This window comes from Bos grunniens, chromosome 11 (genome assembly GCF_055505025.1).
Source record: "Bos grunniens cultivar Pamir isolate PY7600 chromosome 11, Bosgru_T2T1.0, whole genome shotgun sequence".
NCBI classification, from domain to species: domain Eukaryota; kingdom Metazoa; phylum Chordata; class Mammalia; order Artiodactyla; family Bovidae; genus Bos; species Bos grunniens.
The window spans coordinates 5600857-5618437 of NC_141175.1; the positions used below are offsets into that span (position 1 = coordinate 5600857).

The following is a 17581-nucleotide window of genomic DNA, read 5'->3' on the forward strand; positions in this document are numbered from 1 at the left end:
AAAGCCGAGAGCGCAGCCGGACTTCCCTAAATTCAGGTGATCGCGTTCCTGCCCACGCATTCCTTTAAAGAGGAAATCCTCTCTCCTAGGGTGGCCTCACAAACCTCCCGGACGGCCCCGTCCCGCGAAAACTACATTTCCCAGAGTCTTCCGAGCGCTTGCGTCATCAGCCGGCGCGTCTTTTTGCTCGCCGGTTTTGAAGAGCCGGCTGTGGCGGCGGCAACATGGCGGACGTGCTAAGTGTTGGTGTCAATCTGGAGGCCTTTGCCCAGGCCATTAGTGCCATTCAGGCGCTCCGCTCTAGCGTGAGCAGGGTGTTCGACTGCCTGAAGGATGGCATGCGGAACAAAGAGACGCTGGAGGGCCGGGAGAAGGCCTTCATTGCGCATTTCCAGGACAACTTGCATTCGGTCAACCGGGACCTCAAGTAGGTACCGGCTGAGGGGCTGGGGGTCGGGACCTCCTACCCTGCCCCACCCCCGCGGGAGTCTCCTGAGTCACGGGCTGCTCTTTCTTTTCGTTGCTCCCTCTGTCTCCTCTCCAGGCCTCTCCCTGCCCCTCACGGCCTCATCTTCCTTCCACCCCCGCTTTCGCGTCTCCCTTCTTTTGGCGTCCTGCTGTTGGCCGACTCCCGCCACCCAGGACCACCTCTGTGGCCCTTCCATTCCTCGCGAGGGGACGTGCTCTTCTCATGAACTTCCACTCGTCTTCTCGGCTCGTCAGGGTTCCCACCTGTGGGCCCTCTGGGCTCCACTACGTCTGATCAAATAGTACAAAAAAGGACCTGTTCAACGCTGCCCCAGAGTCAAGTGTATTCCACCTAATTGGCCACAGGTTTTCGTCCCTGAACCTGGAATTCATCAGTTCCAGTCCCTACCCCACCCCCAAAACATGATGAAACAGGCTTTGTTCTTTCTCTTTTCTCCTACCCCACCTTCTAACCACCTGATCACTACTTTAACTCCCACTCTCACTGCTTCTGTTAAGTTCCTGCCTCAAAAGAGACCTCATCACAGGCTTAACCAGCTTAATGACTTCTGCTTAAACACCTCATCCCCACACCCCCACCCTGGGCCTCCCAACAAAAGCTAAGTTGGGGTCCTTCAGGGTTAAGGATTGTATATTTCTTTCTTTTAACAAGTCAACTTCTTCTACTTTATCAGTGACATGAAGTGAGAGGATGCTTGTAAAATGCCTGGTACTTAATAGGCAATTTTTAATAGGTCCTGGTCGTGTGCCCTCCTATCCTTATGAGAGTCAGACCTTCTCAGGGAAGTTAGAATTGCAGGGTTTTTGTCTTTTACTTCTCAAAACTGACCTTAGCAGGCGAAGGCATTGGGTGAGCTATTCATCCTAGTTTCTGGAGTGGCTGGGTTTTTTTTTTTTAGTCTCCTCAACTTGGTCTCCTTAGTAACCAGATGGAAGGAGGAGGTAGAATGGAGGAGGAGGTGGTAACCAAATGATAGGAGCCTCTTTTTATTTATTTTTTTTCTTGTAAGTAAGTTGCCAGTCTTGTTCTGGGGGAGAGCCAGGAGGTCACACCCCCTCCTCACTCCCACACTTACTTTCTGTTCTCTGGTGAAGTTCCAGTTAATACTTGCCCTGCCTGAGTCTGGGTGCTGGTGGTTTTTCCCTTTCTTCTCTTCGGTGGGCTTTCCTTGGTAATGTGCAGGGTGTTGAAACCCATCAGCATTGTAGAAAGTTTAATAATAAAAGTGTTGATCTCACCCCATTGTCTTCATAAATCTGTGGACAGCAGCGTGAAGAGGCAAGAGGCTAAAGAGTCCAAGATGAACGTGGCATGAGAAGCTGTTCCTATGTTCAGCTGTTCCTATGGTGTCTTGTTGACACTCTGGGACTGGCCCCTCAGAACGTGCTCCTGAATGTGCTTTTGCTGTTCACTCTCTTTCCCAAGCTGCTCTAGGGTTTTTTTTTTTTTTTTTTCCTGCTACACTGAAGCGTGTTTGTTTGACACAGCCCCCTCCATGGTGTCTTCCCGTTTGTTTATTTTATCTCTTTTTTGTTTTGTTAAGTTTTACCATCTGTGAAGCACCACGTACAAATCTCTCTCTCTGTGAATGGTAAATAATCATCATTTATTCAGGTACTTGCTGTACTGCCAAATAGAATGATCTGTATGTGGATCTGAAAACTCTCTTATTGAGAAGCAGTGTTATACCACATTTTGAAATTCCAGAAGGCCCTCCCCTCCCCCAGCCCTGCAAAGAATGATTTGAGTTGTTCAATCCTGATTTTAGGAGTCCTGTTGATTTCATTGCTCTTGACCCTTGTTCTCCTCTGGAATGGTGCCAGAAAGCTCAGCTGTAAAATGGGATAAGCCCCCTGCTAGGGGTTCTCTCACGTGGCTCTAGTCATCTTCTTCTTTTTAATATTTGTCTATTTACTTGGGATTTTTGTTCTGTCGTGTGGGACCTTTCATTGCAGCACTCGGACCTTCCATTTGGTGCTCAGGCTCAGCTGTTCCATGTGGGTTTAATTGCTCCTCGGCATATGGGATCTTAGTTCCCTGACCAGGGATTGAACTCGTGTCCCCCACAATGCAAGATAGGTTCTTGAGCGCTGGACCACTAGGGAAGCTCCTGGCCCTTGTCTTCTTAACCTTTCAGAAAGTATTTCTTCTTAAGGGACTTAAGTTTATGATGAGCAGTTTGAAGAACAGCCTTGGACCGATGCAGTAGGCTAAGGACTGGAGTTTCGGGGGACTCAGGTTTACTTGCTGCGTCTGTTTGCTTTTCAGTGAGCTGGAACGTCTGAGCAACTTGGTGGGCAAGCCTTCTGAGAACCATCCTCTCCATAACAGCGGGCTGTTAAGTCTGGATCCCGTGCAGGACAAAACCCCTCTGTACAGTCAGCTCCTCCAGGCGTATAAATGGTCAAACAAGGTAAGGGGGATGTGTCAGGAATGAAGCTAATACAGGAAAAAGCAAGCTTTCGGACATTGCATAAAGGCAGAAAGTGAGGGTAAGTTTTTCTTTCCTTTTTTTGTTCTTGATTTGGCATGGGGTTATAGAGTTGGAAGTTTTAGACTGTCCCTAGGAGAGATTATATAGTCCTCTGAAGTCTCAGAAATTAATCATGATGCTCAGGTAATTACATTTTTTTAAAAGTTCAAACTCTGGTGTGTTTAACCTGGAGACTGGGGTAAGGAGCAGTTATTTTGACCCCATGAAATCACACTCAGAGTTGTGCTGTGTGTGTGTGTGTGTGTTTCTCTGGGAAGGACTTCCTAGCTTTCATCAGATTCTCAGGGGGTTCCTGACTCCCAGGAAGTGAAGGACTGGTGGTCTGCGAGTGCAGCTGCTCACTTTGCTTTTGTTGCTTGGCCTCCCTTCCCCATTGTTAATGGAACGGCTCTAGAGGACTGTTTGGTAAATCACTCTCACTGTCCTTTTTTCATCTGTTTTTTTAAATTAAACTATAGTTGATTGATAGTATTGTATCGGTTTCAGGCGCATACATATCTATGTATATATTCTTCAGATTTTCTCATTCATAGGTTATTACAAACTATTGTGAATAGTTCTCTGTTCTGTAGAGTAAGTCCTTGCTGATTATCTATTTTGTATATGGTAGTGTGTGCTTAGTTGCCCAGTCGTGTCTGACTCTTCGCAGCCCCAAGAACTGTAGCCCACCAGGCTCCGCTGTCTACGGAATTCTCCAGGCAAGAATACCGGAGTTGGTGCCATTTCCTTCTCCATATGTATAGTAGTGTGTATATGTTAATCCCCACCTCCTAATACTCTCTCTTTTCTTAACTACTCTGCGCCCATCTGCGGGAGATTGCTCTAAGCACTCTCTATTGTTCACTTGCTCAATTGTGTCTGACTCTTTCGACCCCTTGGAGGGGAACACTCGCCATAGAATTTGCTGTTCGTGGTAGCCCCATGGCGGAGCCCCCAGGACAGCTGTGAAAGGAAAACTAAGCCGCAGTGTAAAAATAACAGGAAAATTAGGCTCGTCAGCCTGGCGGCAGTCCGTGTGTTTGCTCACAGGTTCATCTTGTTTGGTGCTGTGGGCTGTTGTGCTGTGCTTTGTTTTGTTTTCTGCTGCCGATGGAAAGCTAGAATGTACGTTTGGAATGATTTTGGAAGCTTTTCTCCCTAGGCTGCTGCTCCCTGGAGAGGATTGTTCTTAGTGTTACTGATTGTGATCCGCCCTTCCCTCTCCCATTACCCATCACCCTTCTCCTCTTTTCACTCTTGGGTCTCAGGTGACAGATGAGCCGTGGCAGTGTTTCTGTGTGTAGAATTATTCCTTTGAATTTGTCATTGGAAATATTTAACATTCTTTGGTTTACAGTGGGACCCAGACAGCTGCGTCTGAGACTCAGGGAGAAACGATTTATCCTGGGACACTAAAGGAGCTTGAACCTGGGAGGCACGCATTTAGCCTGTAAGGGTTGTCCTCCAGACTTGGGCTGCTGTGGACAGAAACCCACTTCAGTCCTGAGCATCAGGTGCCCCCCTGGTGTGGGGATCGGTCATTCTGCTGCCCTCTCTTTGCCCGCTTCCCAGTGTTGGCCTGGTGTCTCCCAGTGGTGGGAAAGACAGTCTGGCAGCTGGAGGTTTGTGTGGTCCTTCACGCCAGACACTGAAAACGGATGCGGGACCTGTTTGGGAGGGGCCCCTGCCTACCCAGACAGCTTGTTGAGCTCAGCGGTTGGAATTCTCTGATTGCCCAGTGCAGATCAGCTGAAACGCAGGGATTGGGGCTGCACGGATAGAGGCAGGAGGGGGTGCGGGACAGACACAAAATCATGGCTGTCTGGGGCAGTTGCTAGGGCCAGACACCAGGCTGTTCAGGCCCCACACGGACAGCGCTGCCCTCTCAGGCCGTCCTGTGTGAGCTTCCTTATTTCCCCAGGGGCTCGCGTGGGCATCCTAGCATGGGGGATCTGATGTGTAGGTGACTTATTTCTGGTTGGATGCCTGGTCTTGCCTTTTGGACGTGGAAGCTGTGTTGATGTATCATGTGGGTAATGTTCTCAGAATAGGCTCAAGTGGTGGAGACGTTTCAGTGGTGGGAAGATTTAGGCTGATCTCGAGGCCATGAGTGCCCGAGACCCCAGTGGAAGCAGCTGGTTTTAAATCAAAGTGATGACACGTACCGGTTGAGTGAAGATAGTTTTGTTTGCCCAGTTTAATAGAATATTAAGATAGAAGTCCCTGTTCCTCCCCTCTCAGATGCAGAAGAGGGTGTGTTAGGGGAAAGAAGCAGTACGTGTGTGGAAATACTTGTCCTGGAGACGCTGCGGGTTAAACCTAGATGTAGAAATGTGTCAGGGTGTAAGTCCTGCCCGAGGAGTGTGAGGGGTTGGGGTTTCCGTCGCACCCTGGCTTGGTGCACGTTGTGAAGTGACTGTTCCTTCACCAGCTCTCTATGCCCAGCAGGGAGGGCATTTTGGACCCCTGCACCATTACTCTGCAAAATAAGGAAAATGAATCAGAGATGTTTAGCTTATCCCCTTATTTTATAGCCAGGCAAGTCAAGGCCCCATGAACCACCCTGCCCACGGCCTCATAGCTAGACTAGAATTTGCCACCTGACTTAGCCCAGTATTCTTCACTCTAAAACTGGATGCTGTACTCCCGTTTGGCTTAAGGTTTTGACTGTACTAAACATTTTCCCCTCCCTTTAGTCTTCTTGTCAGGAGCAATTCATGTGTCATACTTTATTCATGAATTTATATCACGTTTTACTCATTTTTAGTGGTTTACTGAAGGGTGGAGATGGCAAATACAGGCCCCGCTCCTCACACTGTCGCTTCAGTCCAGGGCAAACATCGCTAATCACCCTCCGCATTCTTCCCTGCTGAGGCTCCCTCTGGACTCACAGCTCTGTTGTGGGGCTCAGCCGCCCCTGCCAGTTACCCAAAGTGGGCTGCAGAGAAGACATGTTTTTTATTTCTGTTACGGTAGATAATGTGTTATTTGGCTATTGCTTATTTATACTGTCCTTACTCTAGAAGGGATTTGAAATCTGTTATAAGAAAGCTGTACTTTGACCTTGAACAAAAAGAGGAAACCAAGGGTAAGGATGCCTTATGTACATTTCTTTAATAAACTCAGGAAGTAGCCCCAAGAAATAAGCCAGTATTCTAATTTCCAGCTGGGGTTATGGAAGCAGGAAGCAATGATAGGTGTTTATCTTGCCCCTCCTACACATGAAAAGAGCTTTTTAATTGCAGATGCTTTCATCATTCATCATTTTACTCTCCAAGAGTTTAAATCAGTAGGTACATTAATATGTTAAGTGAATTTTGGGATAACTTGCCAATGTCAGCTTTCTGCACTGTTGGCTAAGAATCGAAGAAAGTTTGGGAAAGGCTTTGATACCACCCATTATGTGATATACTTTCTGTTTTATGTTCTGTTGGCCAAAGAGAAGTCTTGTTCACGCTTACTGACTAATTATTTTCTTTAGGGGATTTTGTAATTTTTGTAAAGTCAGTCAGAATATTAATTACATGGTAGTTGGCATAATTGTTAGGATAACACGTTTAAAAATTAATGTAATGAAATGATGTCAAATTGCTGTGAGCAGCACTTTCCCTGTGCTGAATTGGGGAAGGAAGGTAGCTTTTAACTCTGATGCACCTATAGATAATTGTTCTGTAGAGGGATGACAAGCTCTCTTGACGAGGGCAAAAAATAATTGGTGTCAGCGCTGTCCTTGTAAGATAGCGGACGTGGACTTCCGTCACTGATGGCACCCAGATATGCCAAGCGTTAGACTGAACTGACTCCTCCGAGACCCCTTTCCGAAGGTTCCCAGCATCTCCTCACCAGGGATTTGATTTCCGGCTTTGACTGTCTTCCTTTCTTGAAGACCTCAGCCCTTCCCTGGTGCGGTTTGAAGCAGCGAAGACCCCAGAAGTGTCTCCTAGGGTTAGGAAGTAGGCCCTGGGGAATGGGCTGCCACTGCCTTTTTTTGGCTTCTGCACACTTAATTTTTCACTTTTATTAGAAAAAAAGTGACTTTTTATTCCAGGAATATTCAGTTGAAAAGTCTGCAGACATTTCTCCCATTTTACCCTCCCGAGTTGTTATCACCAGAATCTGGTTTTCAGCAGCTTGAAGTTGCTGTAACATCGATGTCCCGCATGTCCAGCCTCGACGGTGCTCTTGACGTTTGGGCATCAGGGAGCTAACGGTGCTGGGACTGGTTCAGGCTGCAACATGGAACCTTTTCCTCGAAGCGCCCTGTCGTCTTTTAAGTCCCAGGGGAGAGAGACTGTGCCTGTCTTGTTCCCTGGGGGAGTCCCCCCGCCCCAGTGCTGAGCAGGGCTCCTGGTACCCAGTGCACATTCAGTTATAATTCACTGAATGAATGAGAGAATAAGTAAAGAGCTTTTTCTGTTGAATTTTTAATTTACAAGTCCTTTTGTGGTTTGTGTGCTTGTATTTTTGATGAAGTGTGATCAGGGTATTTCCATTTGGGGCCATCACTGGGAAATCTAGCTGTGTTACTTGTAGACGAGAGAAGATTCTGAGGTCCTGTGGTGGAGGCTAGGGCCAGGCTTCAGAAGGGTAATTTGACAGGAAAGGTGAGGTCAGTTGGTGAATTGACAGTAAGCTTTTTGAGGGCCAAGCCTGGCCTTTCATCGATGTGGCCTGTCACCTGGGATGCCTTTGGTGTTCAGAAGGGGTGGGGCTTGGGGGAAGCCTTCTGGAGTCGATGGAGTCAGGCTCACTTCAGCGACAGCACCCCATGTCCGGTGTTCTGTGGCAGCTGCTGTTTTAGCAAAAGTGCGAAAACTATCTGGGAAGAGGCACGTCAACTCCGTCAGCCTCTCAGGGTTTATCCCATCTGGTGTATTACCGAGAACTGACTGTCCCGCTCGGTGCACTACCACTCACTGACTATCACACTCAGTGTGAAGTGAAGTGAAGTGAAGTCGCTCAGTCGTGTCCAACTCTTTGCGACCCCACGGACTGTAGCCTACCAGGCTCCACCGTCCCTGGGATTCTCCAGGCAGGAATACTGGAGTGGGTTGCCATTTCTTTCTCCAGGAGATCTTCCCAACCCAGGGATTGAACCTGGGTCTCCCGTATTGCAGGCAGATGCTTTACCATCTGATCCACCAGTGTATTTATTACCAATAACTAATTTACGTTCCTAGTGTTTTTCTCTCCATCAGGCCCACCCTCAACTCACTCAGGGAATATGGATTCATTCAGAACATAATGAGGAAAGAAAAGCACTAAAATAGCCCCCAAGCCTTAGTCATGACTTTGGATTAGGGACTGTTCCAGATTGTTCTGATTGTTAGCAGAGGTCCCTGGTACCATTGTTAGAGGTTTTCTTTCACAAATTTGCCTGGAGTTTGACTAGAGTCAAGTCTTCCCTGGTTGGCCTTGAGCCTGCACCCTTGCTGCCCTCCCCACCCCAAGCCCTGTGGGAACATTATGAGAAAGAGTAACACAACCAAACAGAACAAAACCAGCCTCTGGGGTTTCTAGATACTGCTGGATTCAGAAGTGAAGGCAGATACAGCCAGAAGCGTCGAGACTTGGCTCTGAGTTCTGGAGTTGGGCTGCCTGAGATACGATCCACCTCCGCACTTAGCCTGTGCCTTGAACTCGGGACAGGCTTGTCGGAAACAGGCGTTTCCTCGCCTGTGAAGGGGGATGGTGCAGCCCTTTGTATCATAGTGTTAGAGGGGAGATGAAGGTCACAGCGCGTGTCGTGCCGTAGGGTGACTCCGTGCAGTGAGTGCGTGCGAGTGGCACGTGGAGACCGTGTGTGTGTCCATGCCGTGGCAGTGTTGCTCAGGCTGCAGACTTGGCCTTTGGTTTGCATCCCTGCTCTGCTCCCTGACAGCCATGCGGTGTCCCTCTGTGTGCCTCAGTTTTGTATTCTCTGAAATGGGGATGACAGCTGTACCCACCACAGAAATATTTTGAGACCGAATGAGGTAATATAAGCACAGCACTTCCCTGGCACAGGGTAAGTAGGCTCTGGGGGCTGGTATTATGATCTTAAAAGATGGTGACCAGGACTGACCCTCAGGGCATGCTGGCCTGTCTTCCAGTGGTTTCCTTATTACCCGGCCTCCCAAATGTGACTTCAGTATATTCTTCTGAAATCCTACAAATCACAAGTTCATTTAAGTAGTCAGAACCTTTAAAACCCCTTGAGGAGGTCTGGACATAGATCTCAGCACCTCACCAGTTGGTATGAATTCTTGGGATGGGCTCTATTTCCTCATAAACCTGGAGATGGGGTGAGGGTTTGGGAGCTTGGTGAGGAAGGCACTTAGCCTCTTGGGGACCTTGTGGTGTGGAGCCAGGGGTGTGGATGGGACGTGCGAGTGGAGGGGCGGTAAAGGCAGCGTGAAGGGCCTGGAAAGAAACCGCAAGCAGGAAGGAGGGGACGGCCGAGGAGCCGGTGGGAAGGGCTGTGGCCGGCCCAGGGCAGACCATCGCTGTGAACTGAGGCGGAGTCCTCTCACTTAGGCTGTCAGGGAGGCCTTGCTCCCAGAGCTCAGGGTTCAGGTTGGTCTCTGGTCCCTTATCTGGTGGGGAGAATGCCATGGGCGTCAAGGATTTCTAGCGTTATTTCTTTAGGAGAACATTTGCACACATGGGCCTGTGTAAAAACAAGCACTTGGATTATATCCAGTTTGTGAATTGGGTGCTTGTGACCAGCAAGGCTCTGGGGTCGGACTCTGTTGGGTTTGAGGCCCCAGCTTTATGACTTGGGGCGAGTTGGACACCCTCCCTGTCCCAGCCTCCTCATCAGTCACAAGTGGGTGATGACACGTCCCCCTTCCAGGACTGCAGGAGGACCAGTGAGTGTAACACGCCCGGGACCCAGAGCAGTGCCCAGTGCGTAGTGTGCGCACGTGCCGTTAGCACCTCTTATTCCCTGTGGCAGCAGGGTAAGGCTTTATCGAGGCAACGGTTGTCACAGGAACGTTGGACAGAGGTCTCAAGAGTCTGGGGTTTGGTTCTGGCTGTGCGTTGTCCAGCCACGGGCCCCGGCACGCATGGCTTTGCTCCTCTGGGTTCTAGCTGCCTCGTTGGTAAAGAGTGGGCTGGATGATGGCTGAGGTCATCTCTCACCTGGGAAAGAACGGTGGAATCGTTTGTACATTTCCATGGTCCTGGAAATGAAAGTGCACCCCAGGAGTGGAGGAGAGTCAGTCTCGTCCGGTAACGTCTTAAGCGCAACTGTTGTGTGTCCTGCTGTGCCCACTACAGAGCATCTCAGGGCAGAGCTCAGCCCCAGAGGCCCTTAGTGGAGGACTCCCTCTCAGAGGTCCTCTAGACAGCGTAGCCTCCTGTGACACAGGAGTGGAGACGTTAGTGGAAGTCATATGAGGTCCCCGTAATTCTAACTGGGCTCCACCCAAGGCTCTGGCCTGACTCCACATCTCTGTTCTGCTCATTAGTTGTGGTTTCTGGAAACTGTCACTGTATTGTGGTCTGGAATCAGACTTGTGACTCCCTCCTCCTCCCTCTCTGAAGGAGCAGGAGATCTGTTAAGAAGCCGCCCCGAGCAGAGGCAGAGGCGGCTGGACGTGTGGCATATGTGCCCTCCAGGAGTCTCTCTGTCCCGGGTGGGCGCTGGGGGGACTCAGCTTGAGTCCCGCTTTGGCTGTCTTACAGTAGCCCTTTCTGGGCTGAACAGGATTGTGTGTTGTGCCCAAAGCCTTCTGTGGGTTGTAACCAGAGCCTGCAAAGGGCACTTTCTCTTCTCTTCCAGGGATATTAGTGGACAGGAAATGGCCCCATATCATTTTTCCTCCAGGTAAGTTGCACATTGATGGTGGGGGATGGAGGCGCAGGGTTATCGGTGCGGAAGGAATCTGATGTCCCGCCTGCCCACTTTCTCAGCTTCTTTTCCTGGTGGTGGGTTGAGCTGGCGCAGGGCTGTGAGGCGCCTTGTGCTTCTCTCCTGTAATCCAGGCCTCCTCCAGGCCAGCTCATCTTTTCTGCCGCTTCACTTGCCAGCCGTGTCTGGATGACGCCACGCTCCAGGCCAGCCCTAGACTCTCTCCTGACAGGCTGACTCCTGCGTCAGAGAGCCTGCTGGATGTCTGCACTCTAAATATACGTCTTACATTTGTGTCCAAAGGGGAAAAACAGGGTACTGACTTCCTTGCCACTGTTAACATGAGACCTGACCCAACTGGACTGTGTCCTGAAAGAGCTGTCCGTGGATTCTTGGTGCCGTGGGTTAATGACTGCATAGCAAGGCTGCTGCACGTTTGTTGTTCTGTTTGTGAGTGGGGTCTCTCTGTTTTCTTTTGGCCACGCCGTGCAGCTTGTGGGATCTTAGTTCGCCTACCAGGGATCCAACCCGAGTGCCTGCAGTGAAAGCTCTGAGTTCTAACTAGACCTCCAGGGAACTTCCTGTGAATGGGTCTGTGTAAATTTCAGTACCTGGAGCCCTGATGGCCGATTTTGCCCATAGGCAAGGTCAGCCCCATGAGCTGACCAGTGCCTCCCGAGGGGCGAGCTGGGGGCTGCTGGGTCCGCACCGGACCCCGGACTCCTTGCCTGACTGTCCATCCGTTTACCTAGCTCACCACACTTACGTTTCCTGGAAAAGGCGTTGATTCGAAATCTTCCCTTATCCCTGGGGTTTGTGATGAGAGTTAGAACCCCCCGAGTTTTAAGATCACATGAGTTCTTGGCCTATCTTTTTTAGCGGACGACAGGCACCACTGAAGAGGTTTCTGTAGTTAGCAAGTGGAAGCGTGTTTTCTTTCCTTTGAAAGTCACTGCGATGATTTCTCTGTGTTACAGTTCCTCTCTGCATTTCGTCCTCTTCACCTGCATAGTGAATCTGAAGACAGTTCTTTCTGTGGGCTTTAGCGCAGGGCCAGCGCAGAGTAAGCCCGCGGTGGGTATGGGCTTTCTTTCAGTGCTGCACATGCCCCCTTCACCCCTCAACACTTAACTTGAGCCGGTGGAGACGTGGCTGGTTAACTAGAGTACCCTTAGCTTGGTTTGGATAGCAAAAGTGCTTGCCCTAAATGCCTTTAAAGTGTTCCAAGAAGCCACAGAGGATTCTAGAGGCCGATGCTATCCGATCTTTGTTTTTCCCAGTCTAAAACAGAGCAGTCCGTGCTCATTTTAATTGCTTGGATGAGCTCAGACATTGAGATTTTAATGCGTTTTCACAGTAGTTCAGACAGCGTCACCACATTATCCTGCTGGCAGTTCATCGGAATCCTTGGCCAAAACGCTGTGCTTGGGGACCTTGGCTTAGAAAACCAGAGTGTGGTAATTTCCTCGCAAGATGTCTTGTGGGGAATGCTGCCTTTCCCGGGGAGACTTCCTCTGAATCGTGTTGTCCTTCTCAGTCACGTAGTGATGGGCACATCTTGCTTTCGAGGAGGGTTTTCAGAGCTTTTGGTTTGCAGAGGCTGGAGTTGCTTTATTCTGATGAGTCACGAGGTGGGAACGGGCCCTCGTAAGCCTCCGTTTTTGATCCTGAAGGCACACTGACAATATCTGGTCCCGGTGGGGTCTGGAGGGCACTTCCTAACGCCTGCACCTGCCCCTTCCTCTCCCACCAATTAGCCAGCAGGCCAGCTTCGTAGGGAGGTGGCCACTGGGAGCCAGTGACCGGGGAGGGCTGGGAATACTGCCTCTGGGTGGGTTGACGAAACCAGCAAAACCAACCAGGCCACATCGCTGCCTTGTGGATTTCACTCCCTCTGCACATCAGCGGCCCTGGACCCTCCCGCATCCAGCACTGCGGTCAGTCGAACCATGGTTTTTGGTGCTTGGCACGTGCTTAGTAAGCGTTGGTTGCTAAACGGATGAGCGAACACCCCCACCGCTTCTCTCAGAGCCCGGGACATTTGCAGAAGTCTCCTCACTGGCCCCACTGTCTCACCACCTCCTGTCTCTCCCTGCATAGCATCAGAGTGACCTTTAAATGTGCAAGTTTGAGCTCACAAGTCTCCTGCTTAAAATATGTTGATGATTCCTTCTTCTGCTCAGGATGATGACGGGTGCCATGATGGAGCTGGTAACAGTCCGGCTCACTGTCTAACTCCCGTGGTGTCCCAGCTCAATCCTCAACCTGCGAGCCCTCCTGCTCTTTAAGCAGCCTGTTTCAGCGGGCCCCACCCCTCTTGTTTGGCTGATATTCTCTTGCTTTATTGGGAGACTCTTTTTTAGCTCCTCAGGTCAGGGTGAGGTAACCCCTCTGTACTATCCTGCAGTGCCCCTTGCCCACATCGTGGTGTGATCCGAGTTGGCCTGTAAGCACCAATGGCTGGAGCTGGGGCCAGGGACACTGCCTACCTGTTCACCAGTGTCTTTCCAGTATCCGGCAGGACCTGGCAGAAGACAGACCAACAAAACACCTTCACCTAAGTAGCTTCCTTGTCTTTGAAGTCAGTCTTACGATTCTGATGACCTGTGTTTTTGGAGGGAGGAGGTGGGGGCTTAGGTTGGGCTCTGGGTCCCACTTCTCTTGGTGGGTGGGAGGTGGGTCTCAGCCACTGCATTTTCTGAGCACACGGCTGCTGAGATGTCTTTATTTGGCTTGTGCATTCCACTCATGGCCTGACTTATTGAAGGATAATGCATATTAAGTTTTTTTTTTTTTTTCCCAGCTAGTTTGGGGATACAAACAGAAGGCAAATTATCTTGATTGTTTTGAGGCAGATCTGAAAAGGGCAAAGAAAGGAGACAGTGAAAAGCTGAAGTGTCTTGTGTTCGTTTCAGCCCTTTATCGTTTCTAAAACATGAACGCGTTTGTCATCTCCTTGGATCAGAGAGGCTGTGTAGCTTGTCATTAAAGACAGGTGCTCCAGGGCCTGCCTGGGTTCAAGTCCTGCTGTGACCTTAGGCGGTTTACTCCTGATATCTGTAAGATGAGCTTGATGGTAGTCTCCCACTCAGGGCTGTTGTGAAGATCAAAAGCCTGGAGTACGCGAGGGCTTCAGAAGAGGGCTGGTACGCGTTAGTTACCATGAACAGTATCGTCACTGTCACCACCATCAGTTCCCCAGCGGCCTGATTTTACTTACTTTGTTCTCTAGTCTGCCTTTGCCATCTCCACAGCCCGCATCCAGGTGGCTGCTTGCTTCCTGTAGGACGCAGTGGTGTCTTTATAAGGAAGGCATGGTTAGAAAATGGCTCTTCTCTTAGGTAGAAATCTTGGAATAGAAACTTTCAAAGATTTATTAACTGTTGGAAGGACTGAAACTGAAGCTCCAATGGTTTGGCCAACTGATGCGAAGAGCCGACTCATTGAAAAATACCTTGATTTTGGGAAAGATTGAGAGCAGGAGGAGGAGAGGGCGACAGAGGATGAGATGGTTGGATGGCCTCACCGGCTCAGTGGACATGAATTTGAGCAAACTCTGGGAGATAGTGAAGGACAAGGGAGCCTGGCGAGCTGCAGTCCCTGGGGTCTCAGAGAGGGACCTGACTTAGCGACTGTGAAGTATAAGTCACAAAGGTCATTGTAGTCTTACTTGAAATACATATATGGGCTGGCAAAGGAAAACGTCTTATGTGAATTGTAATTCCTTGGTTTAACTATATTACATCATATTTTCAGGGTTTTGTTGTTGTTATTGTGTTTAAATTTGAGTCACTAAAGCTCAACTCAGCCCCCAAACCTTCAGAACCAGAGAAGTGATCTTTGGCCTTGATCATCGACAGTGCTCATCTGTTCCTCCGGCTTCTGCCGGCTCGTGGCCAAGACATCGGACTGTGTTACTTTCTGTGCCTGTCGGTCGTCCGCTCCCTGCCCATCTGACGCTGCTTGCCTGTTTTTGTTTGATAAAATATATATCATCAAAGATTAGCTTCGCAAAAGGCAGGGGTCCTTCAATTGGTCCGGAATATATGTAGGTCCATTTTTCGGGAGACTAATCCTCAGCTTTCATCATGATCTTTTCAGGGGTCTGTGGCCCTGAAAGTTCAACAGCCACTGCCACAGAGAAAGAAGTATTACTCTTTTCTTTTAAATTTGTATACAAAGCATTTTATTAATAAAATGTATACCCTTCTTACAATACAACAAATTTTGTAGTGATTGAGCATGCTGTACTTTGTAAAAACGTATCATAGAAAATTCAAGCCAAAACAAATAGTTTAAAAGTCTGCCACACCACCCTTCCTTTGTAACCTACTACCAGTGTGGGTATAAAAAGCAGTCTTGTAACAGACACCCAAATGTCTGTGCTGTGTCAGTCGTGTCCGACTCTTCGTGACCCCGTCGACTGCAGCCCGCCAAGCTCCTCTGTCCAGGGGCTCTTTCAGGCAAGAATACTGGAGCAGATTGCCATTTCCTTACCAGGGGATCTTCCCAACTCGGGGGTCAAACCCACATCTCCTGCATTGCAGGCGGATTCTTTACTGCTGAGCCATTGGGGAAGCCCTTCAGAATGTCTAGGAGTATTATTATTATTTTAAGTATTTATTTGTTTGCCTGCGCCAGGTCTCAGATGTGACACTCAGGATCTTCAGTCTTTGTTGGGGCGTGCCAGATCTAGTTTCCTGACTAGGGGAACTAGTCTAGTTCCCTGGGCCTGCTGCATTGGGAGCTTGGAGTCTTAGCCACTAGACCATTAGGTAAATCCCTGGAACAGTTTGTTTGAAAATTGAATTTGGAAGCTGAGTGGTGGAGTGTGATTGGTCGAAAAGTGTGGAGGGTTCCCTGCGGAAGCTCCAAAAGGGTGACTCTGATGAAGATTTCAGAGAAGCGTGGCCACTGAGTGGAACTGGGCTGCGGCCCCGTTGGAGGGCAGTGGCAGACCCTGTCCTGTGTGCTCGCTCCCCACCAGCTGCAGAAGACAGCGGCGGCCTGGTGACCAGTGTGGAATTTGCTTTGTGACGTATCCATACCTGATGGGCTGACCAGATCAGGAGTGGAGCTGTACAGCTTTTCTGCAGCTCCCCTCCCGTGTTCCTTTGGCCCAGCTTCTTCAGGCTGTGTCCGTCTGCTGATGGCCGGGGTTTGCTTTTCTGCCAGACTGTGTGTCGCTGTTACTTCAGCTCATAGCAGGGGCCTGCTTTCTAATTTTGCAGGAATTGCCACACCTGGGATGATGTTCCTGCAAGTCAGTTTTCATTCATTTGTTAATATTTTTTCCTTCCTTGAATCTCCCCTCCTCCCCTGGCAGTGTAGCTACCTATCTAGATTGATCCTAGGCTCTGTGGTTTGTTTACTGTGTGCCATTGGGCAGGTCCCTTGGTCCTTGAGTCTCAGGTTCCACATCTTCAAATGGGAATAATAGCAGTTCTTCCTTTCTTGGGTTATCAGCATTAAGTAAAGAACTTTGCCTAAGGCTCAATAAATGTTAGGTCTTAGGAGTATGCTAATGAAATAGAGTAGCATTGATCCTCATATGTCGATGATAACGTGACTTCTAAGTAAGCGGGTTGGGGGAGAGGAGAGCATCCTGGTCACACATCTTTTTGGACAAGCGATCTGGCTTCAGCTGTGTTGCGGGCAAGGCATATTAATGGCTGCTTCCCCTAGGTCTTTGCTTTCCTGAGGATTTATTTCCAACCGTGATGTGTAAATGGCCGTGGGTGTTCAGGCTGTAATGGATCTGGTGTTTAAGGCTTCCACTGTCACGGCTCAGCGGAGCCCTCCTCCCGCCCGCCCCTCCGATTGCCACCCTGGCTTCCCTTCCCCTGGAGCGTGACTGCCTCTCTTCTGCCCCCATCACCTGCCAGCTCTGATCCGGGGGCTGTGAATCCCAGCCCTGGTGCTGCTGCCAGCTTGGCCTTAGGAGAAGCCAGGCGCTGGAGCTTGCCAGCACAATTTGTACTTTGATTAATTTATTTAATCTAACTATCTTGTATCAACCTGCGAGGATAATTACACACAAATTACTGTTTAAACTTGAAGCTTGCCTCCCTTGAACCGAGTCCCACGCTGGTCCAGAGCTCTTCCCTGTAGTCACTGTGGGGTGATTCTGCTCCCTCCTACCTTCCCTGAGATACGAGCCCCTCCCCGAAGTGAGGACTTGAGTTAGAAGCTTTGGGAAAGGAGAAACACTTGCTTGGCTTCTGATCTGGGAGGTTTCATTTGACTTGTGGAGAGCTGTTCTCTTTGATCCGTGGACGGGAGATTGGTTCCCTTTCTCTGTGATGTCGTGAGGACACCTAGCCCACCGCTGCTGCTTCCTCCTTTCACATCAGCCAGGTTTCCAGATGCGGCTCGACTGGGTTTGTTAGTTCTTTTCAGGGGTGGGAAGGTGGTGTGAGTGGTGAGGGGTGGCGCCTTCACCAAGGGCCTTTGTTTTATTGACAGCAAGCTGCTGTTGATTGTAAGACGCATTGTGAGTTTTTTGGACCGCTGAGAACGAGGTCATTTTCAGAGAGCATTTTCAGATGCGTTGTGATTTCAGAAGGTTTTAGAATAAGTGCAATATGGTATATTGATGATGGAGCTGGTTACAAAATCCTTAGCTTTTAATACATTTTCACTGAAGCTGTAGAGGTGTGGATCTGGAGGACCAAGATATTTTATCAGTGTCCTTCACATGATCTTCTAGTTGCTTAAAAAAAAAGAAAATGGAGTGCACTTTTCCTCTCTGTGCAGTAGGAAGAGGGGACCAGAATCCTCA

General features: G+C 49.4%; 1 protein-coding gene across 14 annotated transcripts in view; it reads left to right on the forward strand.

The window, feature by feature from the left end:
- The first annotated feature begins 206 nt into the window (after positions 1–206).
- Positions 207–17581, forward strand: part of MED27 (mediator complex subunit 27) — a 217747-nt gene continuing 200372 nt past the window's right edge. For all 14 annotated transcript variants that reach the window (XM_086324432.1, XM_086324433.1, XM_086324435.1 and 11 more), the window contains exons 1-2: positions 207–427; positions 2759–2903. In XM_086324432.1, the coding sequence (XP_086180558.1) occupies positions 225–427; positions 2759–2903 (348 nt within the window). In that variant the 5' untranslated portion in view covers positions 207–224. The remainder of the gene's footprint in view (positions 428–2758; positions 2904–17581) is intronic.